The sequence below is a fragment of the Aotus nancymaae genome, unplaced genomic scaffold (genome assembly GCF_030222135.1).
Source record: "Aotus nancymaae isolate 86718 unplaced genomic scaffold, 86718_ANA_hifiasm-v0.15.2.pri h1tg000030l, whole genome shotgun sequence".
Taxonomy (NCBI): Eukaryota; Metazoa; Chordata; class Mammalia; order Primates; family Aotidae; genus Aotus; species Aotus nancymaae.
Genome location: NW_026988443.1, coordinates 29192657 through 29218845, shown reverse-complemented (window position 1 = coordinate 29218845; position 26189 = coordinate 29192657). Strand labels below are relative to the sequence as shown.

General features: G+C 48.1%; 1 protein-coding gene across 1 annotated transcript in view; it reads left to right on the top strand.

The window, feature by feature from the left end:
- Window positions 1–231: 231 nt before the first annotated feature.
- Window positions 232–26189, top strand: part of FA2H (fatty acid 2-hydroxylase) — a 66169-nt gene continuing 40211 nt past the window's right edge. The window contains exon 1 of the mRNA XM_064383310.1: window positions 232–566. Within this exon, the coding sequence (XP_064239380.1) occupies window positions 297–566 (270 nt within the window). The 5' untranslated portion in view covers window positions 232–296. The remainder of the gene's footprint in view (window positions 567–26189) is intronic.

Sequence of the window (26189 nt, the reverse complement as noted above, 5' to 3'; positions counted from 1 at the left end):
GACCTGGACACTTGCTCCGCCCGCGCCCGCCCGCCCTCCCTCCTTCCGCGCGGGACACACCTGGCGGGCGCGCCTCTCCCCGCCCGGGGCCACCTGGCGCACAGCTCCCGCCGCCGGGCCCGCCCCTCGCGGCAATGCCGGGGCTCCCTGCCGGCCAATGGGAGCGCGGCATGCAAATGAGCAGGTGCGGTGGCGGCCCGCCCGGAGCGGCCTCCGGGCTCCCGGGATGTTAGAGACGCGCAGGGCAGCCGCTGAACAGACGCCGGGCTGCGCGCTGGGAGCTGCGGTCTCCGGCCATGGCCCCCGCTCCGCCCCCCGCCGCCTCCTTCTCGCCCTCCGAGGTCCAGCGGCGCCTGGCGGCCGGCGCGTGCTGGGTCCGCCTCGGTGCCCGTCTCTACGACCTCTCCAGCTTCGTGCGGCACCACCCGGGGGGCGAGCAGCTGCTGCGGGCCAGGGCGGGCCAGGACATCAGCGCCGACCTGGACGGGCCGCCGCACAGGCACTCGGCCAACGCGCGCCGCTGGCTGGAGCAGTACTACGTGGGCGAGCTGCGCGGGGCCCCGCAGGTACAGTCGGGCCGGGTCCCCCACCCCACCCCAACCCAGCCCTCCACTCCCGGGCGCGCCCCGTTCACCTGCCCTCTAGGAGAATCCAAGGTGACAGCCTCTGCCCTCCCTTCCCTCGCTTCCCCTGTCTTCTCTCCAGGCAACAGGTCACTGTCGTCCCCACAACCCCTCCTTCCTCTTTCCAGGAACTTGCTCTTCCTTCCATTCTTACCGCCTGGCCCAACTCCGTGCTAGCTCTCCCACTTCCCCAGCACCCCTCCTTCCAGCGTGTTCCTTCTTTCTGCCACCCCTGCCCTCCAACAACCTGGGTTCCTGTTTCTGGCCTCAGCCCCCAACACGCCCCGTTTTTCCTTCCTCTTCCCTTATCGGCCTCTCCCTCTTTGCAACCACTCTCCGTTTCTGTTTGGAAAATGGGCTCACCTGTCCCCACCTCTCCATCCCACCTCACTTCTGCTTCTAAGAGGCACGGATCAGTAGCTCTTCTCACTAGCTTGGGTTTCCTGGTGCCGCCCTAGCCTTGCACCAAGGTTCCCGTGGGTGGGTAGAGAGGCCTGGGCCGTGTCTGGGGTGGACTGTGTCCTCCAACCCCTCAGAATTCCCCTTATATCTTGTCCTACACGCTGGCTTGGGAGTCCAGAAGAGTGAAATGAAAGGCATGGGCCGGTTTTGCTAAGGAAAAGCGACTGGCACTTTGAACCAGACTGTGTGCTGAGCTGCACACTGCTATGCAGTACCAGCTCATGGTGGTATTTAAGTCCTTAACTAAACCCGGGGCAAGTTCTGTTATTCCCCTTTCAGAATATGGCTTCTGAGGCTCAGGGAGGCTCTGATGAATGTGCCTGAGGTCAAATAGCAAAATAGTGGAAAAGCCACATGAATCTGACTCCAAAATCAATGCTGGCTCCATCCCCAAAATCTTTGGGTTGAGGAGACAGACCTAGTCCACAGGATTCCAGGTAGGCTCAGGCCAGAGGCAAACCGAGTCTCTGGGTGTTCCCAGGCTCTGGGACTGGTGACTATGAGGCCATCATGCTTAGATATACATAAGTTCCCTCTTGTCTAAGGGGATACATTCCAAGACCCTTGGCAGATGCCTAAAACCACGGATAGTACCAAACCCTATATATGCTATGTTTTTTCCCATAGATACATACCTATGATAAAGTTAAATTTATAAATTATGAAGAGTAGGAAGAGATTAATGATAACAATAATAAAATAGAACAATTATAACAATATACTGTAATAAGAGCTATGTGAATGTGGTCCTTTTCTTTCAAAACCTCTTATTGTACTGTGCTCAGTCTTCTTGCAATGATGTAAGATGATAAAATGAGGCTGGGTCTGGCATCCCAGCACTTTGGGAGGCCAAGGTGGGAGGATCACTTGAGCCCAGGAGTTCAAAACCAGCCTGGGCAACATAGGGAGACCTTGTCTCTACAAAAAAATGCCAAAATTAGCCAGGTCTGGTGGCATGCACCTATAATTCTAGCTACTTGGGAGGCTAAGGTGGGAGGATCACCTGAGAGGTGGGAGTTGCAGTGAGCCGTGATTGTGCCAGTACACTCCAGCCTAAGCAACAGAGTGAGATCGCCATCTCAAAAAAAAAAAAAAAAAAGATAAGATGCCTCTATGATGTATTGGAGTGACGTGAATGATGGGTATGGTGATGTGGCATTGGCTACTACTGAAAGCTAAAACGTGTGAATTATTTCTGGAATTTTGCATTTAATTATATTTTTGGACCCAGGTTGACCATGGGTTACTGAAACCATGGAAAGTGAAACCATGGATAAGGGGGACTCCTGAAAACCAACAGCTGTCCCCTGCTTCTAGCTCTTGCTTTCAAGATGAACCCAGCCAGTACTCTTAAATCTGTGGTTGAAAGGACTTAGCACTCACTGTCCCAGGTGGCTTTTCATTGGACCAGCCTACCTAATTTCTCATTCATTTATGTAATCATGTAACAGGTTCCTTAATGGGTTGATAGCACTGTGCTGGGCATGGTGAGGCATCAGTGAACAAAATAATTTGGTTCTTGTCTTCATGGAGCTAACAGGATAATGAGGAAGGAGAGGGAACACGCAGATCATATAATAGTTGCTTAATTAATGGTGCTATCAGAATATGGGTCTAGAGTGGAGGAGCATAGAGAGAGCCTTCTTGAGACAGTGACATTGACGCAGAGAGCTGATTGATAGACTGGGCTTAGCCAGGTGACATGTAGCAGGAAGAATATTTCAGGCAAAGGGGACAGTATGTGTGAAGGCTCTGGCAGGAAGAGCTTGACATAGTAAAAGATCGGAGATAAAACCAATGTGGCCAGAGGCTGATGGGCAAGGACAAGGATGTCAGGGGAGGCCAAAAGTCAGCTGGGGCCACATCACAAAGGGCTTCGTACATGTGGTCAGGATTTGTCACTTGACTCTAACAAAAAGGGGAAGCCAGGTGAGCCTGGGAAGCGGAGGTTGCAGTGAGCTGAGATCGTGACACTGCATTCCAGCCTGGGCGACAGAGCGAGACTCCATCTCAAAAAAATTGGAAGTCATAGAAGAGATTCAAGTAGGGTTCATGGTCAGATTTGCATCTTTGGAAGAAGACCCTGGCTGCAGTGTCAAGAAGGAACAGAGAAAACATAAGTGGGTGTGAGGAGATCAGGCAGAATGCTACTGTGTGACTGCCACTCAGTGGCTGTGGCCACAGAGAAAAGGGAGATTCTCTAGACAGTATGCTGGGACTCAGCATTCTGCAGTGGGAGCCCAGTTTAATCTTAGAAGTTGGTGTTTGGTGTTGGGGCGTGCTGAAAGATTTTGGAGAAGATACAAGAAAAATTGAGTGCAGGAGGCCAGGCGTGATGGCTCACACCTGTAATCCCAGCACTTTGGGAGGCCGAGGCAGGCAGATCACTTGAAGTCAGGGGTTTGAGATCAGCCTGGCCAACATGGTGAAACCCAGTCTCTACTAAAAATACAAAAAATTAGCTGGGCGTGGCATGGCATGGTGGTGCACTGGGCATGTTGGTGGACTCCCAGCCACTTGGGAGGCTGAGGCGGATGGATCACTTGAGGTCAGGAGTTCAAGATCAGCAGGGGCAACATGGTAAAATCTTCTCTCTGCTAAAAATACAAAAATTAGCCAGGTGTGGTGGTGCATGCCTGTAATCCCAGCTACTTGGGAAGCTGAGGCAGGAGAATCATTTGCACCTGGGAGGCGGAGGTTTCAATGAGCCAAGATCGCACCACTGCACTCCAGCCTGGGCGACAGAGCGAGACTTTGTCACACACACAAAAAAAAAAGAAGAAGAAAAGAAAAACTGAGTGTAGGAAATAAAAGAGGTTGAGACTGCCAGGCTTGCGGTGTCTCCTGGGGCCCGCCCTGTGTTGTCACTGTGTCCTCTACACAGGAGCCTTAGGGTGTGGCTGGTCTTCCCAACAGTATCCTGAGTGTGCTTCTGGCCACCCCTGGCCAGCTGCCCTGGATGGCCCCCCTCCCAGCTCTGCTAACCACCTAGCACCACGCTTTGCCTTGCCTGACCCTCAGAAAGGACTCAGGGACCCAGTTTACATGTGCTTCCGACCTGTATGCCCACCTGTTACCTAACAGTCCCAGGGCAGCCTGCTGCAGATAGCCCTATTTCTGGGCCCCAATCTGAGCGTGCAGAACAAAACTCAAAACAATGCGTCTCTAGACGCATGGCCCGAACTTGACAATGGTCACACTAGCCCAGCACACCACTGGTCTGCCAGCATCTACCTGCAGAGTTCTAATCTAAGAACTAGTACAGGGCTGTCTTTATATTGAGAGAGGGGAAGCCTGGGCACAGTGGCTCACGCCTGTAATCCTAGCACTTTGGGAGGCCGAGGTGGGTGAATCACTTGAGCCCAGGAGTTCGAGACCAACCTAGGCAACATGGCGAAACCCTGTCTCTACAAAACATTAGCTGGGCATGGTGGCGCGTGCCTGCAGTCCCAGCTACTCAGGAGGCTGAGGTGGGAGGATCACTGGAGCCGGGGAGGTGGAAGTGGCAGTGAGCCAGATCATGCCACTATACTCCAGCCTAGGTGACAGAGCAAGACCCTATTCCAAAAAAAAAAAAAACTTGTGGTAAAGGTGTCAAAAGAGAGAATTGGGTGTGGGTTATCCTTTCAAAGAAATGCTTGGATGGAGATAATTTCTATTCATCGTGCTAGCTAAGCCCTTCTAGCAAGCCCCAAGCTGCCGTTTGCACTTCCCTCCTCTCCTGCTGGACCAGGGATGCTGACGCCCCTGTAGTTGGAGCCCCACCCCTGTCTCTGGAGGAGCAGAAGGGTTTTGCTGGGGGAGGCGAGTGCTATGAACCAGCGCTGTTGTTTGGGGCTCCTTTCTGAATGGTGCCCCTCCTAGGTGCCTGTCCTGCTGGCTTAGCCCTTGGGTGGGAGTATCCTGGCCCTTCCTCCAGGGAGAAGGCCTGACTCTGTTTGTTCCCCCTGCACCCAACTTTGCTGCACTCCCTCTGTGTACATACATTCACACACGAAGGCACATTCACAAAACAAGTCCAACTTGTTTGAGCCAACATGCTGTCTGCCACGGCCTTGGACAATGGGAAGCCGAGCTGCCCACCTTCAGCAGGTGAGAGAGCCATGGCTGAGCAGGGAAGTCCTCGGGGCGGTGGGGTCAAGAACCTCACCCCAAGCTCAAGCCAGAGGAATGCTTTTCCAGTTGCAGCCACATGTTAGCAGAGTATAAAGTTCATTTATTGAGCTGCGACCGGCATTTTTCACCAAAGAAATAGACAAGGAAAGGACTTTAGGTCTAAACCTCCTTCCCAGGCTATACTGTTTCCCAGACTCTAGGCATCCACGAATCACCAGCCCAGGGCTCTTTCCCCCCAGTTTGGTGTACTATACTCTGGTTTCTCGTATAAGTCTTTCACCTTTCACCAGTTTGGTGTACCACTTGAACGATCATATTTAATATTTATCTTTAAATTGATCCACTTTATTTTTCTCGTGTTTGGTGATAATAACAGCAAGATCAAAAGTTTTACATGCACTTTAAAGTGAATGGGGGCCAGGCATAGCGGCTCGTGTCTGTAATCCCAGCACTTTGGGAGACTGAGGTAGGTGGATCACTAGAGCCCAGGAGTTTGAGACCAGCCTGGGCAACATGGTGAAACCCTGTCTCTACAAAAATTAGCTGGGCGTGGTGGCCTGCACCTGTGGTCCCAGCTGCTTGGGAGGCTGAGGTTGGAGGATCATCTGAGCCCACGAAGTTGAGCCTGCAATGAGCTGTGATCACGCCACTGCGCTCCAGCCCGAGTGACAGAGGAGAACTCGTCTCAATAAATAAATAAAGTGAATATGGAAGAACTGGGGTTCTTCCTGAGCCCCAAACCTGCCACCCAGAGGGATGATAACTGTCAGAGGGTGAGTCATAGTCCCCCATGTCCCCCAATCCTGGAGAGGTCCTCCTGTGGGCAGATATGTGACCATGCCAGCTGACCATGCCCTCTGTTTGAGAAGACCCTGGAGGGAGGCAAGCCTGAATCCCCAGCCACTATTGTTGGGGTAACCTTGATGTCTGAAGGTCTCCATGCCATGTTCTAATTCCACAGGGTGTGTCTCTGTCTCAAGTGGCTGAGAAGTCCACAGATTCAGCCACACATGGGTTTGCAAGACTTTGGGTTCTGGCCATTCAGAGCTTCAGGGCTTGAATTATTAAATGGAGATGGGCAATAAAGAGGAGATCTAAGTGCAGGAAGACGGGGTTCCCACCCCATCCAGATCCTAGAACATCTTGAGCTCAGCCTGTCTTGGAAAACCAGTCTGATAAAAACTGATGCTTGGGGAATTTGCTGAACTGCCACCCCCTTCTGAGCAGAGTGGAGCTGAGAAGTCGGCTCACCGATGGGGTTGAGATCGCTTGGCTCTAAGGGGACATCCCAGGGAACCTGCCTGACCAATCAACAGTCACTGCCCTCGACCACCTGCCGGGGCTTCTACACTCTGGCCCACTGTGGTGCCAGGTGAGTCTCACCTGGAGGATGAAGCTAGAGCCAGCTGGTGGAGCATCCAGGACCCAGGTCTCTGTGGTTCCATGGCCACCCCAGGGCAGCACAGGCTCCAGGAGTGCTCTCTGGTGTCACCCCACAATTCAGTGAATGAAGAGGCTTCGAGACCCAGAATCAGGAAGAAGATCAAAAGTTAGAATTCTCTGGAGGAAATAACAAGAAACAGACAGGAATCCTAGAAACACATGAGAGTAATTGTCTTTGGAAGTGTTCGTGGGAAATAACCCAGACTGATTCTTTGGCAACAGCATTCATCATCTTCATTTATTTTTTTTCTTATGACACATGCTCAGCGTTGGTCCATATGTAGTCCTCATTTATGTAGACAGGTGACACGCACCCCATGCACTCTGAAACCCACCACACTACTGAAACAGCCCTCGCTGGCATTACCAGAACCTTGGCCTTCCCGCACCTTGTGGTCAGTGCTCACCTTATCTTACATAGCCTGGCAGCAACTGGTGACACCATTGATCACCCCCCTCCACCCCAATACACTTGCTTCACCTGGCCGCCGGATGCATACCCTTTTGGTTTTCCTCCCAAATTCATTTTTGATTGCTTCTCTGACAAATTATCACAAACTCAGTGACTTAAAGCAACACACATTAACTCTCTTACAGTTTCAAAGTGAAAAATGAATCTGCAGGGCAGCATTCCTTCTGGAGGCTCTAGAGGAGATTCTTTCTTCCTGCCTTTTCCAGCTACTGGAGGCTGCCTGCATTCCTTGGCTCATGGCCCAGCCAGCAATCTCATCATGCCGGCCTCTGCCTCCGTCGCTGCGTCTCCTCCTATGACTGACGCTCCTGCATCCATCTTCCACTTAAAAGTACGCTCGGGGTCACACTGGACACACCTGGGTGATCCAGGATAATCTCCCCATCTCAAGATCCTTCACTTAATGGCATCTGCAAAGTCCCTTTTGAAAACCCAGGCAGCATATTCACAGATTCCGCCTCCCACCCCACCCAGATCCCTGTCGTGACTTCTCAGTCTCCATTGTTAGTTTCTCTCACTTCTCATTTCCCGCAAAGTTCACAAACCTTAAACGTACAGCTCAATGATTTTTTTTAACCCAGGTAAACATCTCTGTTACCACCACCCAGATCAAGGCCTAAAACTCTTCCAGCACCTAGCACAGGCTCCTTCCTCCTTTCAGGCAAGAGTGCCTCCCAGAGGCGGCCACTGTCCTAATCGCTGTCACCGTGGGATGGTTTTTTGCGTCCCTCATCTTTATACGGGAATCATGCACTCTGCTGACAGCTGCTTTCACTCAGTATTATGTCTGGGGTATTATTGATGTTTTTCTTACTCTTTACGGTAACCGTTTCCACTGCCTACTCTGTCCTAGAGAATCCATAGGCAGAGGGAGAAAATGAGGAGTAACTGCAATGAGAAGAGCCAGTGACTTACAGCACCTGCCTGTCTAAGCCGCTGACGTCGCCCCCGCTTCGTCCTTCTTCGGGAACATTTCCCCCACTGCTCGCCTACTTTGGCTAGAGTCTCTTTACACTCACTATTGCAACAGTCTCTTGGGAAGGTCTTCCTCTGTTCCCCATTGTCTGTGAACCTTTCTAAAGAGAACTTGATTATGTTATAGCAGTGCTCCTAAGTCTTCAATGGCTCCCTATTGCCATATCCCTTAAGTCCAGCTTGAATGCTTTTTCTTCCACAGAGATTCTCTTTACCTCCTCACCTATACCTATTTTTTCCCCCTTCTCTCAGAATCTCATAGCTCTTTACCTGAACCTATCTTAGCTCACGGCATTCATAACATTCTTTTCTTTTCGTTTCTTTCTTTCTTTTTTATTTTTTTTTGAGACAGAGTCTTGCTGTGTTGCCCGGGCCCCAGGCTGGAGTGCAGTGGCATGATCTCAGCTCACTGAGAGTTCAACCTCTGCCTCCTGGGTTCAAGCAATTCTCCTGCCTCAGCTGCCCTAGTATCTGGGATTGCAGGTGCCCACCACCATCCCTGACTAATTTTTGTATGTTTGGTAGAGACAGAGTTTTGACATGCTCTCAAACTCCTGACCTTACCCACCTTGGCCTCCCAAAGTCCCGGGATTACAGGCGTGAGCCACTACACCCAGCCGATAACATTCTTTCTTATTTAATGCATTTTCACTATGGCTCTTGTCTTCTATATTATTATGTCTACTAATCTGTAAACTCTCTGAGGACTGGACTTGTCTAATTCATCTGGATTTCTCTAGCACACACAGGCACACTGGTACATACCAACTAATAAATATTTGAATGGTCTGGGTATGAGCTCATACCTGTAATCCCAGCACTTTGGGAGATCAATGCAGAAGGAGAGCAAGACCAGGAGTTCAAGGCCAGCCTGCACCACATAGTGAGACCCCATCTCTACAAAAAAAATTCTAACATAGCCAGGCATGGTCATGCACCTGTAGTCCCAGCTACTTGGGAGGCTGTGATGGGAGGATTGCTTGAGCCCAGGAGGTCAAGGCTGCAGTGAGCTGTAATTGCATCACTGTACTCCAGTCTAGGCAGCAGAGTGAGACCCTGTCTCAAAAAAATGAACGAATGAATAAATAAATGTTTAAATAAGTGAATGAATGGAAAACTGAGATATGTGCATAACTGAAAAGGAGTTATTAGCATACACAAGATACTTGAAGAATGGAAGATTAAGAAAAACCTCTTTTCTGTGTCTTGTTAGCTAAAGGGTTGGGAGTTGATGGAAAGAATGGAGAACCATCAACTGAGTCGCTCATTTCTGCCTTTGTCCTTGGTTCTTTGCAGCTAGAGAGAGTTAGCAAAACCTCTCCTCTCTCCATTCAGGCTCTTGCAGTTCACCCATCCCATGTGTCTCCTTCAAGGCTTAGAAGTGAAGTTAACCATACAATATCTCAATTGAGACCCACATTGCTCTCAGGGTTATGACCCCCGAGTCCCCATGGAGCTATAAGTACCTGGGTGACATTCATAGGCATGTCCCAGGTTGCCTGGGTTTCTAGTCCTGTTTACTTTTTCTGGTGTCTTTTCATGCAAAATTCTCTAAAGCACATAGACTCAGAACAGTGGTTCTCAATCTCCTGTAATTGCTGCTATTCTTTTTTTGTTTTAACTTCTAAGTTCAACGATCCATGTGCAGGTTTGTTAAATAGGTAAACTCACGTCATGGGGGTTCGTTATACAGAGTATTTTGTCACCAGGTGTTAAGCCTAGTACCCATTAGTGATGTTTCCCGCTCCTCTCCCTCCTCCCAGCCTCCCCCTCAGGTATGCCTTGGTGTCTGTTGTTTTCGTCTTTGTCTCCTTAAGTTCTCATCATTTAGCTCCCACTTATAAGTGAGAACATGTGGTATTTGGGTTTCTGTTCCTGCGTCAGTTTGCTAGGGATAATGGCTTCCAGCTCCATCCATATTACTGCAAAAAACATGATCTCATTCTTTTTCATGGCTGCATGGTATTCCATGGTATATATGTACCACATTTTCTTTATCCAGTCTACCATTGATGGGCATTTGAGTTGATTTCATGTCTTTGCTATTGGGAACTCTGCTGCAATGAACATACACATTCATGTTTCTTTATGATAGAATGAGTTATATTCCTTTGGGTATATACTCAGTAATTGGATTGCCAGGTAACATGGTATTCTAAGGTGGGCAGAAGACTCTAATGACCACTTTCCCCACCCTACTCTTTATTTCTGATGGAAAAAGAGCTCAGTCATGGCCAGGCACGGTGGCTCACACACTTTGGGAGGCCGAGGTGGGTGGATCATGAGGTCAATAGATCGAAACCATCCTGACCAACATAGTGAAACCCCATCTCCACTTAAAAAATACAAAACTTAGCCGGGTGTGGTGGCTCGTACCTGTAGTCCCAGCTACTCAGGAGGCTGAGGCAGGAAAATCACTTGAACCAGGGAGGCAGAGGTTGCAGTGAGTGGAGATCGCACCACTGCACTCCAGCCTAGGCAACAGAGCAAGACCCCATCTCAAAAAAAAAAAAGAGCTCAGCCATAACAACAAAATTAGAGAACAACAAACTTGATGCGAGCAACACTTGTAAAGCTTATAACTGAGAAATATGAACCTCCAACTCAGTACTGTATATTGTGAAACACTGCCCCAAAAACCTTATCCAAATACTTCAGTTTCTTACATTGATGGTATATTGCAAGGTATTTAAATAGCAATAGCAGATGAGCAAATGTAAGGGAGGTGGCATTTGCTTTAACATAGTTGAAATCTGATGCATACAAAGTATTTTAAAATCCTGTTACAGTGAGGCTAGTAGCCAGCAATTTCATTCATGCAAGTATGTCATTACATACTTGGCTGAAAATTACCTACATGAATTAGTTGTAATTTCTCCTTTGAACGGGAGAGTACAATTCTAGTTCTCTACATTTTCTTGTTCCCAGTAGAACCTTTCCAATGTTGCTTAGCATTGAATTATGTTCAGATTACCTAATGAGAAATGGAATCAGAGTTTTTTTTAGGGATCTCTAGAAATGGCTGGTTTTAGTTTATAAATTCCAGGCAGGGTATGGTGGCACATGCCTTTAATCCTAGCTACTCAGGAGGGGGAGGCACAAGAATTGCTTGAACCTGGGAGACAGAGGTTATAGTGAGCAAAGATCATGCCGCTGCACTCCAGCTTGGGCAACAGAATGAGACTCTGTCTCGAAAAAAAAAAAAATTCAAATGTTAACAACTCGTAATAACCCTCTTAGGTGCTCATAAGTAGCCCCTAGTTTTATGAAATAATAAAAATCTATGAAATGGCATCATTTACTCACAAAGATCAAAGAAAGACCTCAAATTTTAAAGTCAGTTTGAGGCCTACACTTAGAGACTCTGCTGTGGAGGAATAAGGAGCACCTACGTTGGACTGAATAAATCCAGCTTCCAGGATCTGGTGTTGTCCCCAAACAGGAAAGGGACAGACCAGCTTAGTTTTGCAGTTGCTTTCTTTTGTGCCAGGCAGGGTCTTCTGGAACCAGCCGTAATGACTTATGCCAATTGGAGACAATGTGCTATAAAAAATTCAGTTGTTCCTTAGGCCCAAGTAGAAGAGTCCTTGAATCCTAGAATAAAAGGCCACTTTTTAAAGTTACTGTCTTCTAAATGAAGACCAAAATTTCACAGACATAGGACAAGGGATTAGGGAAGGGAAATTGATTCTTCAAAAAAGAAACTGACAAGGACTTAAAGATTTCAGTGGTGCACCAGTTCTTAAGTTGAGCAAACAGTGAGTCAAGTCATGTTGGGTTCGTGGACATGTGTGGTTTTTTCAACAAAAGTATATGGGCTGGGCACAGTGACTCATGCCTGTAGTCGAAGCACTTTGGGAGGCTGAGGCAGGCAGATCACTTGAGGTCAGGAGTTTGAGACCAGCCTGGACAACATGGGAAACCCCATCTCTACAAAAACACAAAAATTACCCAGGCATGGTGGCGCATGCCTATAGTCCCAGCTACTCGGGAGGCTGAGGCAGGAGAATTACTTGAACCTGGAGGTGGAGGTTGCAGTGAGCCGAGAGGATGCCCCTGCACTCCAGCCTGGGTGACAGAGTAAGACCCTGTCTCAAAAAAAAAAAAAAACAAAAAGTGTGGAAGCACAATGTAACATGCTGTAAATTCCACTTTGAACATTCATAGCATACTCCTAAATAAGTCATCTCATTAGCAAGGCTATTTAAGGGCTAAGGGTCTCTCTTCATCCTTTGACAAACAGGTCTGTCTCTTTTGGAAGGCTTCTTCCTTTGTTCATTGCCTCTTCTTCGACACTGGCCTCCTTATTTGGCAATGGAATTGTGAGTCAAACAGTTATCTGTTGCTTTCAGTGACTTCATGAAGTTTTCTATTTTTTTTTCTGCATTGATGTTTATCTTACTTTGCATTTTGTTACATTGCATATTGTTGGATGATAGCAACCTCTAACCATCAAAGAGAGAACACTTCGCCTAGATGGGCAGGGCAAAGTTGGGGGAGGAGGTGGTCAGTGTTTGAGCAAAGGCCAAATTTTTTGATCAACTGACTCATAAACACCTATAAGATTTTTGCTGTCTCATAAATATCTACATGATTTTTGCTGTCCTTTGCAACTTGAATCTTCAGGAACTCAGATAAAGAACACTTGGATAATGATGATCCCTGTAGAGCTAATAGTAATGCACTTTAAGTGGATATAGCGATCTATATTTTTCTTTTTTGAGACAAAGTTTCACTCTTGTCGCCCAGGCTGGAGTGCAATGGTGCGATCTCGGCTCACTGCCACCTTCGCCTCCCTGATTCAAGTGATTCTCCTGTCTCAGCCTCCCGAGTAGCTGGGATTACACACATTAGGCCACCATGCCCGGTTAATTTTTGTATTTTTAATAGAGACAGAGTTTCACCATGTTGGCCAGGCTAGTCTCGAACTCCTGACCTCAGGTGATCCGCCTGCCTCGGCCTCCCACAGTCCTGGGTTTACAGGAGTGAGTCACCACACTTGGCCCGATCTACATTTTTCAGAGTATTTATCCATAGATTTTTTTCCCCCTTGTAACTTGTATTTTAACTTCAGGGGTACATGCGCAGGAAGTGCAGCTTTGTTACATAGGTAAACATGTGCCACGGTAGTTTGCTGCTCACAGCATCCCATCACCCATGTATTAAGCCCAGCATCCATTCTCTATTCTTCCTGACACTCTCCCTCCTCCCACCCTATCCCATAGATTTCTACCTGAACTCTTAAGGTGGGTGGAACAGATGTAGGAAACTGTAGTTCAGAGATCCTGCAATATGGGTCTCCAAGTGCTCAATATTTTCAATGCATACTCATTAGGGACAAATCTTAGGCATGAGATTAAGCCAAGGGGTAGCAAATGCATTTCTTTCTTTTTTTTTTTTTTATTGTACTTTAGGTTCTGGGGTAATGTGCAGATCATGCAGGATTGTTGCATAGGTACATACATGGCAAAGTGGTTTGCTGCCTCCATCCCCATCACCTATATCTGGCATTTCTCCCCATTTTATTCCCCCCAAACCTCCCCACCCCCCACTGTCCCTCCCATAGTCGCCCCCCCCGTCACAGACCCCAGTGTGCGATGCTCCCCTCCCTGTGCTCATGTGTTCTCATTGCTCAACACCTGCCTATAAGTAAGAACATGCGGTGTTTGGTTTTCTGTTCTTGCGTCAGTTTGCTGAGAATGATGGTTTCCAGATTCATCCATGTCCCTACAAAGGACATGAACTCATCCTTTTTTATGGCTGCATAGTATTCCATGGTGTATATGTGCCACAGTTTCTTTGTCCGTTCTCATCGATGGGCATTTGGGTTGGTTCCAGGTCTTTGCTATTGTAAACAGTGCTGCATGAACATACGTGTGTGTGCCTTTATAATAGAACAATTTATAATCCTTTGGGTATATACCCAGTAATGGGATTGCTGATTCAAATGGAATTCTATTTCTAGATCCTTGAGGAATCGCCACACTGTCTTCCACAATGGTTGAACTAATTTACACTCCCACCAACAGTGTAAAAGTGTTCCTTTTTCTCCACATCCTGTCCAGCACCTATTGTCTCCTGATTTTTTAATGATTGCCATTCTAACTGACCTAGGAGGGATAAGGTCCTAGCTGATCAGAGTCCTCTCTGATCCTTCTGAGTGGGCTGAAGTCAGGCCTCTGAAGACAGAAGGAGAAGAATACTTAGGCTGAAGCTGTTTGCATTCTAGACCCCATAAACCTGTCTTCTAGGATGATGTGAGGTGATGCATATACTCATGTGAGGGGGATTTTCTCGGGGGAGCAGGTGTGCCTTCCTCCGACGTGTGATTGACTCCCAGCATGCTCAGTTACTGATTAATCAGTGGATCACTCTGGCTTCCTGGCAGCTGCCCTTCTATGGGGTGAGGGAGTGTAGGTCATTGCGTGAGCTGGGATGAGTGTTGGCTTGAAAAGGTTTACTTGGTGTCACAGGCACTTAGGAAATGCTTGATTGCTGCAGTTGGATCCTGAAGCCTTTAATTTAGACAATTTTAATGTAGTCAGGCTAGAGAAACACTTCCTTTATAAGCAGTAGGGTCTGTGAAACACCCAGATATGTGGGAAACCTGAAATAATAATGATTTGTGGCTCCTGGCATGCTCCCTTAGGGGCCTGGCGTCCTGGGGGCTAGTCTGACTTGCCCAGGGGTCACTAGTGTGTGGCTCAGCTGCAGCAGTGTTGTAGGGGGTGTCCAGGGGAATGAACAATTTCATCTTTTCCAACACACATGGAAGGGGAGTTGCTAGGTCAGGAAAAGCTGCTGCTAAGCTAAGGTTCTTGTCACGTGGTCTTTGAGTGCCTCAGGAGGGGCCGTCCAGAACCAGGTGACTTTGTAGATCCTCACCTCCTTCCTAAAAATCTTGCCATGAGATTGCAATGGGCCACATTCACCAGTGCTCCAGCAGACCCCAGGAGAGGAAGAGGGGACCCTTGGGAGGTAGCTGCTGCTTCCCCTTTCCAAGATGCAAGTTCCCAGTCGAGGCTCTGGCTGCACGGCCAGACTGTAGCCCATAGGCAGGCAGAACCTCAGGCCAGCGCCCCACCTTCCAGCCAGCATGGCTGTGACTCCCTAAGCAGCCTGATCCAGGACTGCGTTTCCCTCTGGGTTTCCCGTGGAAAGTGGGGGAATTTTCAATGTTCCTTCTATCTAGGTTTCTCTTGTTTTAGAAAACATTGAAGTACTCGTGGGTGACACAGGTGAGCTCATCAAACAGGTTTAAGAAGAGTCTTTAGCAGGAATAATGGAAAAAGGAGTGGGAAACTTACTTCTTCCTCCACCACTCTCGATCACACTCACATAGGTGAGTTTGCTTCGTACCCTGAGTGGGGCTGATTCCAGCCAATCAGCCAATGGCGTGTTGCTCCTTCATAGCCAGGAAAAGCCCATCTCAGCAGTCAGACCTAGGGCCCTTCACAGCAGACCTTCTCCACAGCGGTGGCTGGTCTGACTTGGGAAAAGGGAGGAAGATAGACGTGTCATGAATGAAATGTGTGTAGTATGTAGGTGCACATTTAAAGACTGACACAGGCTGGGTGCGGTGGCTCATGCCTGTACTCCCAGCACTTTGGGAGGCTGAGGTGGGCAGATCACCTGAGGTCGGGAGTTTGAGACCAGCCTGATCAACATGGAGAAACTCTGTCTCTACTAAAAATACAAAATTAGCTGGGTATGGTAGCGCATACCTATAATCCCAGCTACTCAGGTGGCTGAGGTAGGAGAATCGCTTGAACCTGGGAGGCGGAGGTTGCAGTGAGCTGAGATCGCGTCATTGCGCTCCAGCCTGGGCAACAAGAGCAAAACTCCATCTCAAAAAAGAAAAAAAAGACTGACATAGACGTTCCCTTATAGAAAAAAATGAATCCTGGAGTACTAACTGCTAGTCCCACCTAAGTATCTTCTCTGTTAGGATAAGAGTATAAAGAATGTCCCAGACTAGATGTCATGAGTCTAGACCCATGTTGAGGGAGAACCTGCCAGATGCAATGGAGTGGGACATGACCTGGTAAGGCAGTGGAGCAAGGGGACTCGTGAACTGGAGTGCAGAGCCAGGCAGCCATGATGAGAGCAGTTTGTAGGCAGCTACCTGGCTTTGAGCCTTGCATGCAGCCAAGATCCTAAGGCCTCCAGGGGCTCCCCTGGAATGTTCTAGATACAGGAAGCAGTACCTGCCGAAAGGGCTGGGAAGGAGTTTTTCCTGGGCTGTTTCAAATCTCCCATGTCCCAGATACTTGCATTTTTCAAAAGCATTTTTTAATATTTTGGAGAGACAGCGTTCTTGCTCTGTGGCCCAGGCTAGTCTCAAGCTCCTGGCCTCAAGTGATCCGCACGCCTCAGCCTCCCAAAGTGCTGGGACTATAGGCGTGAGCCACTGTGCCTGGCCTTGAAACTCTCATTCTGATTGACATTAATTCTCACTAATGGCATTTCATTAGGATAGTTGTCAAAGGTTATCACATTCCACAGTATTCTGTTTGTTCAGGGGATGGTTAGCATAGTTGATTAAAATTAGACTGTAGATTTTTTCTATCATAATAATTACATATTAATATAATTTGTAAAAATTTAAATAGTTAAAAGGAATGTGCAAAAAAGAATTGTTTCCCTCTCACTCTAGTCCCTCTTTAAATACCATCATTTTTTTTGTGTGGTCTCACAGAGATTTTACCCATATAGGTGCACATATATATGTATATATTTTTTTCAAGACAGGGTCTCCCTCTGTCACCCAGACTGGAGTACAATCGTAGGTGCTCTCAGCTCACTGCGGCCTTAACCTCCCGGGCTCAGGTGATTCTCCCACCTTAGCCTCCCAAATAGCTGGGACTTCAGACACACACCACCACACCGACCTAATCTTTTTATTTTTTTTATAGAGACAGGGTTTTGCCATGTTGCCCGGGCTGGTGTCAAACTCCTGGGCTGAAGCGATCCATCCACCTCCGCCTCCCAAAGTGCCAGGATTACAGACGTGAGCCACCACGCCCAGCCATGCATATATTATCCTCTTTTTATTTCTCACATAAAGACACAGACTGCTTGACAACTTGCTGTCTTTTTCACCCAATGACATATTTTGTCCCTCTTTCCATACCAGCAATATAGGTTTATGCCATTCTTTTAAATTTATTTATTTATTTTGAGATGGAGTCTCACTCTGTTATCCAGGCTAGAGTGCAGTGGCCCAATCTCAGCTCACTGCAACCTGGTCTTCTCCATTCTTTTTAACAGCTGTTCCTATTGATGCTTTTTCCCATTGTATCAGTGCTACAAGAAGCATCCTTACAGAATCACTTTGCATATATATGCAAATCAACCATAATACAGAGTCCTGGATTTGGAATTTCTGGATCTAAATAATATGCATTTTGGATTATAACAGAGAGTGCTACATTGCCCCTGGAAACAGCTGTACCAATTTTAATTCCCTCCAAAAACGTGTGAGAATGCCTGTTTCTCCACACTTTCACCAATTCTATGTATGTGCAGTGTTTTTGATCATTGTGAATGGATAAAAAATTGCTCCTGTTTGAATTCTTATTTCTACGAAGGATGAGGGAGGTTCCGAGTCTTTCCACGTTTCTAAACTTTTTGCATATTTTTAGTAAACTGCCTTTTTATGTCTTTTGTCCCTCTTTCTATTTGATTGTTGTATTTTCTTATTGATTTATCATCTCTCCTTAGATGTAAAGGGTATTAGCCTGTTTTTTGGCATCTGTGTTACTATTTTCCCTCCACTTTTCATTCGTCTTTTGCCTTGCTTAATGTTTTTTTTAACTTCAGCACAAAATCTTTAAATTTCCTTGTAGTAAAAGATACCAGTTTTATTCTGAGAAAGTTCTGCCTCTACTTTTTTATACATAAAAACAAAATATTTTTGTGTCTTACTAATCATTTTATGTTTAGTGTTTTTTCTTTCCTTCTTTCTTTCTTTCTTTTTTTTTTTTTTTTTTTTTGCTTAAATATTTTGCTTCCCTGGATTTTTTTTTTTGTGGCGGGATGGGTATATGGAAAAAGATAGGTATTATTTTAGGTTTATATTTTTCCAAATTACTAACCAGTTGTTCTAGTAGATTTATTGAATAATCTCTCTTTTTCCACTGATTTTTTTTTTAAAAACCTACCCTTTTCACTTATCAATCATTTACATATATATTTATTTAGGTCTGTTTTTGGACTGTATTCTGTACCAATGAAATCACTACTGTTTTATTAGGTTTTAGCCATTCGGTTTTTTTTCCTCCTTCCATTCCCTTCCAGCCAAGACTCTGCTCCGCTAGAGAAAGAAAAAGAGCAGGAGGTGTGAGTGATTCAGGAGCCTGTTGCCGGCCTTGACGAACACAGTCAAGTTTGACTTTCAGAGGCTAGGGCTGCCGGGCTTGCCCTGGGCCCTGGGCCCTGGGGTCATGTGGCTGGAGCAGATAAGAAGCCACTTTGGAGAAACCCATGCAGGCAGCAGCTCCCGGCAGCGTGTGTGTGTGGCCTGCAGTGGTTGCCCGTACAAGCAGTAAACGGAATAGCAGTGATTTCAGCCAGGGGAGGCGGGCATGGGGAGGGGTGTGGAAGGAGCATGTAGCAGCAGCTTGCCCTGGAACTCAGCCTTCAGGTAGGTCCTGCTTATTCTTCCTGCTTTGTGTTCACAGCCTGTAGTTGGAGGGGAGGCCTACAGCCCTGATTCCACCTGTGCGTGGATATCCAAGGCTAGGACGGCATGGGGGCAGCCATGTTTGCTGGAGGGACTATGGCGCCACTCCTGGAAATCCACGTGAATCTCAAACTTACTCTCTCTCTGGCCGAGGGAACTGGATACGTGTTCCCTATCTCCTCCTCGTTCCTTTCATCAGAATTGCATGAGGAGTGTATTAAAACAGATTCCTGGGACTTTCTGGGGAAATGGAACTGTTGTATATCTTGATTTGGCCATTGGCCATAAGGAGGCATATCATTCTCTAACTATACCCTTAAGATTGATTTTTTTTTTAACTATATGAAAATTACACTTAGTGGAGGAGGAAAGAAGAGGCAAATAAATTTCACACCAGCTTCATAGTCACTCCTAAGCATGTGGCCTCACATTTGCAGGAGTTAGTGCTGCTATACACAAGCATTGTAAAGACTGCTTTGAAAAGAGTATAATGTGAATGGTGAAATCCAGGTTAGAGGGGATACAGGTGCTCCTGGTGAGATTCTCCCAGTTTGCTGTGTGTTTGAAAATTTTCCACCAAAATGTTAGACAAAATACTAAGTAGAACCCCACAGAAATCACTCACAGATGTGTTCTTAAAGAATGAGTAGAAAAATAAAATAATGGCGCAAGAATGGTTATACGCGGCAAAGGATCACATTTCCTGTGATATTATGTTGGCCATCACCAAGCACCACACCCAGCATGGCTTAAAGCGACAGAAATGTACTTTGGGAGGCTGAGGAGGGTGGATCGCCTGAAGTCAGTTCAAGACGAGCCTGGCCAACATGGCAAAACCCCGTCTCTACTGAAAATACAAAAATTAGCCGGGTGTGGTGGCATGTGCTGTAGTCTCAGCTACTCTGGAGGCTGAGGCAGGGGAATTGTTTAAATCCACGAGGCAGAAGTTGCAGTAGGCCGAGATTGTGCCACTGCATCCCAGCCTGGGCGACAGAGCAAGACTCCATCCCTGCCAAAAAACAGAAATATATTCATTCTCTTACGCTTCTAGAGGGTGGACAGCAGACACCAAGATTTAGCAAGCCTGGTTCCCTCTAGAGGCTGCGAGGAAGAATCCACTTCAAGCCCCTCTCCGGGCTTCCAGTGGGGCTGCTGTCCTTTGGTGTTTCTGGGCTTGCAGTTGGAGCGCTCCCATCTCTGCCTCCATCTTTATGGATGTTCTCCCCATACAGGTGGCTCTATGTCGGTGTCTCCTAATTCCCCCCTTAGGAGGACACCAGTCATACTGAAGTTAGAGCCACCCTCATCCAGCATGACCTCATCTTACATTGATTACATCAAAGATCCTATTTCAGGCCAGGTGTGGTAGCTCAGGGTGTAATCCCACACTTTGGGAGGCCAAGGCAGGAGGGTCCCTTGAGCCCAGAAGTTTGAGACCAGCCTTGGCAACATAGGCAGACCCCGTCTCTATAGAAAATATAAAAATTACCCGGATGTGGTGGCGTGCACCTGTAGTCTCAGCTGCTCAGGAGGCTGAGGTGGGAGGGTCACTTGAGCCCAGGAATCAGAGGTTGCAATGAGCTGAGGTCACATCACTGCACTCCAGCCTGGGTGACAGAGCCAGATTCCCCCCCAAAAAATTGTGTTTCCAAATAAAGTCACATTCATAAGCTCTGGTGGACATGAGTTGGCGAGGGAGGGATGGGGAATCGGGGGAGGGACACTTTCTCTGGGTGGACGTGAGTTAGCTCGGTACGGGGGGACACTTTTCCTCCCAGTACAGTTATTTTATTTTTTGTTCTTGAGATGGAGTCTTGCTCTGTCACCCAGGCTGGAGTGCAGCGGCACAGTCTCGGCTCAGTGCAACCCCTGCCTCCCAGGCTCAAGCAATTCTCTTGCCTCAGCCTCCCATGTAGCTGGGACTACAGGCACATGCCACCATACCTGGCTAATTTTTGTATTTTTAGTACAGACAGGGTTTCTACATATTGGCCAAGCTGGTCTCGAACTCCTGACCTCAAGTGATCTCCCCACCTCAGCCTCCGAAGGTACTGGGACTACGGACATGAGCCATCGTGCCTGGCCCCAGTACAATTATTATTAAACAACTTCTGCCACTCAGACAACCTAGATGAAAGTCAGTATGAATGCTCATTGGAGAACTGTGGTCTGCTGCAGAAAGATGACTCCAATAGAGACAGAGATTTCGATATTGAAGAATCGTGAAAAGTTTGATGCTTTACTTGAGTGAAAAGAAATCCATGTGTAACTACAGAATTAATGTGCATAGATTACATTTTTAAAAGATTCTAAGGCCACCTTCCAAATCTACAAAATTTAAATCTCTGGAGTCAAGACCTCAGAAATCTGTATTTTTCATAAGTACCCTGTGTGACTCCAGAGCACTGTGAAGTTTGCTGTAACTTACTGTCCTAGAAGGGTAAGCACAGAAGAAAAATGGAGATAGGGAAACTGGAGGTGCTGGGCATGGCTTGGCGGGCAGTGTTCATGGGGTTGTTGTTGTTATTATTATTGAGACCGAGTCTCACTCTGTCTCCCAGGCTGGAGTGCAGAGGTACAGTCTCGGCTCACTGCAATCTCCGTCTCCCAGATTCAAGCGATTCTCCCACCTCAGCCTCCCAAGTAGCTGGGATTACAGGTGCACGCCTCCACATCTGGCTATTTTTAATAGAGACAGGGTTTCACTTTTTTGGCCAGGCTGGTCTCGAACTCCTGACCTCATGAGCTGCCCACCTCGGACTCCCAAAGTGTTGGGATCACAGACGTAAACCACCTCGCCCTGCCGCTCGTGTGGTTATTGAGAAGACACATCCTCAAGCTCCTGTGGTTGTGCGTGGTGTTTGGTGCAGAGCAGTTGTGCTGTGGACACTGACCAGGCAGCCCATGCTGTTGCCCTTTGAGGCAGAGGAGGGAGTCCAGGATCTGGAGCCTAAGACTGCTCTAGTTCTGGCTCTGCATCTAACTGACAGTGTGACTTTGAGCAAGTTCATCAACCTCTCTGAGCAGTGGTTTCCTCACGCCCTGCCTCCCTGCAGAATGCTGTGTGGCTACAGTGGGATCATATGAGAGCTGTGAAACAGGACGCAGGGCTCACACCCAAACAGGAGGGCGAGGAGTCCCTTCAGCTCCAGCTTCTGCTAAGCAGGGGTAGGTTTCTGCTAGGAGTAACGGACAGGTGTGCTCAGAACCTGAGCTGCTGCATGCCCCGACCGTCCTGGGCAGGACCGTGCACCCCTGGAGGAGCTGGAGAATGTGACATTCTGGTCTCTCTGAGTTGTCTCTCCAGGCCAGCCAGGGGCATCTGCGCTGACCTCCCATCCTCACTCCATCTTCACCTGGACAGGTGCAGCACTAGACCCAGGACACTCCACCTGGTCAGGGAAGGACAGTCACCAAAGGTGAGGCCGGCCATGGCCCCAGTTTGTCTCAGAGGCTTGCAGAACTGCCTCCCCCTCCCCACCATCCCTTCCTCCATTCAGCCACAAATATGCTAATATTTCCTCTGTGCCAGGCACCCTGCTTAGTCTGGGGACAAAAAGACACCTGGCTAAGACACTCATGGGGCTTACCTCGGAGGAGTGAGACAGACATGATACACAGGTGGTGGCTAGTGCTGCAACAGAATAGAAATCCTCTGTATGTACCAGTATCCTGGATCAGAAATGTTCCAGGCAGAGGGAACAGCAAGTTCGACAGCTCTGAGGCGCAACAGGACCGAGAGGAGACTCAGGCATTGCTGGAGCATGGGGAGGGATGGGGTGTGGTGGGGGCTGATGTGGAAGGAACTGGGCGAGAGCCCTGACTTGGTGGGGCCCATGGGTCATGGCCAGGGATTTCGATTTTATGCTGAGAACCAGAGGCAGCCATGGAGGGTTTTTTGTTTGTTTGTTTGTTTTGTTTTTGAGATGGACTCTCATGCTGTCACCTAGGCTGGAGGGCAGTGGCACAATCTTGGCTCACTGCAACCTTCGCCTCCCAGGTTCAAGCAATTCTCCTGCCCCAGCCTCCTGAATAGCTGGGGTTACAGGCATGCACCAGAACGCCTGACTAATTTTTGTGTTTTTACTAGAGACACGGTTTCACCCTGTTGGCCAGGATGGTCTCAGCCTCTTGACCTCGTGATCCACCCACCTCGGCCTCCCAAAGTGCTGGGATTACAGGTGTGAGCCACCGCACCCGGATGCCACTGGAGAGTTTTAAGCAAAAGACTAATGACTTTGCTTTACAGTTGATCCGATAGCTGTGGCTGCCATGTGGAGGGCAGATTGGGCTTGGTTCGTAGGGGGTCAGGTCAAGAGTGGAAGCAGGAGGAGACCTAAGAGGCCATTGCTGTTGTCCAGGTGGCAGTCGGGGGTAGCCTGAATTGGTGACTGTGAGGATGGAGAGAATTTGAAATTGTCCTGGACATGGAACCATAGAAATTGCTGCTGCACTGGATGCCAGCAGCAAGGGAAAGGAAGTTGAGGATGCCACCAAGGTTTTGGTCTGTGCAACTGGGTGATTTGATTTATGGAAATGATTAATACTGGGATGGGGGCCCATGTTTGGGATAGGGCCATCAACATTCACTGGGGTCAGGTTTGAGGTGCCAAGGAAACATCAGTAGATTTCAAATAGTCATTGAATATATGAGTCTAGAGCTGAGCTGTGCAAGGTGGGAGCCACCAGCCATATTAGACAGCTCAGTTATAGAATATTTCCATCATTGGACAAAATCCTGCCAGGCGGCGCTGGTCTAGACCTGTGGCCCAGTGCCATAGGCGTTTCTCTCTGGGATAATGGCACCCGATCTGGTGGTGCTGTCTAGAAAGCTGCTGTCTGTATGTTGTTCACAAATGGCTCTTTCTTGCCCTCTCGGCTTGACCGCACCAGAATGTGTATTCAGTGACGTCCCTTACCTGTGGCCATGTCAGGCAGGCAGTGACCTCCCAGAAAGACAATTCACCCCTTGGCCATTTAAGAAAGTCTGGACCGGGCGCGGTGGCTCAAGCCTATAATCCCAGCACTTTGGGAGGCCGAGGCAGGTGGATCACGAGGTCAAGAGATCGAGACCATCCTGGTCAACATGGTGAAACCCCGTCTCTACTAATACAAAAAATTAGCTGGGCATGGTGGCGCACGCCTGTAATCCCAGCTACTCAGGAGGCTGAGGCAGGAGAATTGCCTGAGCCCAGGAGGCGGAGGTTGCGGTGAGCCAAGATCGCGCCATTGCACTCCAGCCTGGGTAACAAGAGCGAAACTCCGTCTCAAAAAAAAAAAAAAAGTCACTTCCTGGGGCTAAAGCATCATTTTGGTGATGAGTATAACACATAGAACAGAGGGTATACCCAGCAGGCGTCACCAGTTGTCATGAGTTCTAGGACTCACTGTGTATACATTGCTAGTTTAAGAAATGTTCGATGGGGCCAGGGGCAGTGGCTCAAGTCTGTAATCCCAACACTTTGAGAGGCAGAGGTGGGTGGGTCACCTGAGATCAGGAGTTCAAGACCAGCCTGGGCAACATGGTGAAACCCCTATCTCTACTAAAAATACGGAACACAGCTGGGCACAGCAGCGTGTGCCTGTTATCACAGCTACTCGGGAGACTGAGGCAGGAGAATCACTTGAACCTGGGAGGCGAAGGTTGCAGTGAGCTGAGATCGCACCACTGTACTCTAGCCTGGTGGCAGAGCAAGACTCTGTCTCAAAAAACAAACAAAAAGGAATGTGCGGTGGGACCAGGCATGGTGGCTCATGCCTGTAATCCCAGCATTGTGGGAGGCTGAGGTGGAAGGGTCCCTTGAGGCCAGGAGTTTGAGACCAGACTGGGCAACATAGCATGACCCCATCTCTAAAAACACTAATTAATAGATTAGCCAGCCACTGTGTCATGTGCTTATACTCCTAACTACTCAGGAGGCTGAGGGGGAAGGATCACTTGAGCCCAGGAACTCAAGGTTGAGGCTGCAGTGAGCCATGATTGCACTGCTGCACTCCAGTCTGCTGACAGAGCGAGACCCTGTCTCTTAAACACACACACACACACACACACACACACACACACACACACACATAACAAAGAGTGAAAAAGAGGACATAGGCCTGAATCTAATGGACTTCTCTTCTAGAACATACCATGCCACCTGAGACAAGTCAGCCAATCTTTCTAAGCATAAACATCCTTAACTGCAGAGGGGAGGAGGCTGCATGGCCGGGCATGGGGAAGGGGAATTGCGTGACTCAGCAAAAAGAAGTAAGGGTCATGAGGCAGGACGGTGGTGGTGGTGTTTGGCGTTTTTTAATAAGCCAGTTCAGTAACTATTACTGTTTTTCACAGTATAATCATTTGCCATTTTATAAACAGTGGCAAGAACAACAATATTTTTCTTTCTTAAATTATCAGATTATGGCCAGGCACAGTGGCTCACGCCTGTAATCCCAGCACTTTGGGAGGCTGAGGTGGGCGGATCACGAGGTCAGGAGATCAAGACCATCCTGGTCAACACGATGAAATCCCATCTCTACTCAAATACAAAAATTAGCTGGGCATGGTGGCACGTGCATGTAGTCCCAGCTACTCAGGAGGCTGAGGCAGGAGAATTGCTTGAACCCACAGGTGGAGGTTTCAGTGAGCTTAGATTGTGCCACTGCCCTCCAGCCTGGCGACAGAGCTAGACTCTGTCTCCAAAAAATAATTATTATTATAAAAGACACATTTAGAAATATTGTTTCTGGAATAATGGCATATGAGGTTGTTGGTAAATCAATAGTCTTGATTCTCCTTTTAAAAATAGCAAAATACAGGATAATTCCTAGATTGGAGTGTTATGCAATAGATCTGAATTCTGCTTTATTACGCCACTTGGGTCAGTGAGGAGATAATATATTTTAGGTGCCGTACGCATATTTTCCTTGTGAATAGCACATCCGATAAACTTACCTAAGGTGGCTTGAGGTCTAAGTCTTGAGAGGCTACGGTCCAGAGTGATCTCGGCAAGTCTGCAAAAGGACACGCTTTAAGGAACTCACGTCCTGCGAGCTGTTGATGCTGCCCGTTAGAGCTGAAACTCAGATCCTCCCATTTTACCCCTGCAGCGAGAGGCAGGATTTTGTAAGAAAGGACCCAGATGGGAAGCCTCCAAAAGTCCCTCTTGTTTACCCAGACCAAGCCCAGGCCATGCCCCCTCCAGCTGTGCTCCCAGCCAGAGATTTTCCCTGGGGGCCTCTCCAGATCCCTAAGTCAGGCATTCACTGGAAAAACCCATGTGTCTCCTTGACTCAGTCCATTCCTGGAAAGTTTGCCCTAATCTGAGGTTAGAGGCTGGAGGGCTGAGGATCCTAGTGGCTGCCAACATTCAGTGGCAACATTTGGTAAAAAATGGAGTTAGTGGCTTGAAAACCCACAGGTGCCCTA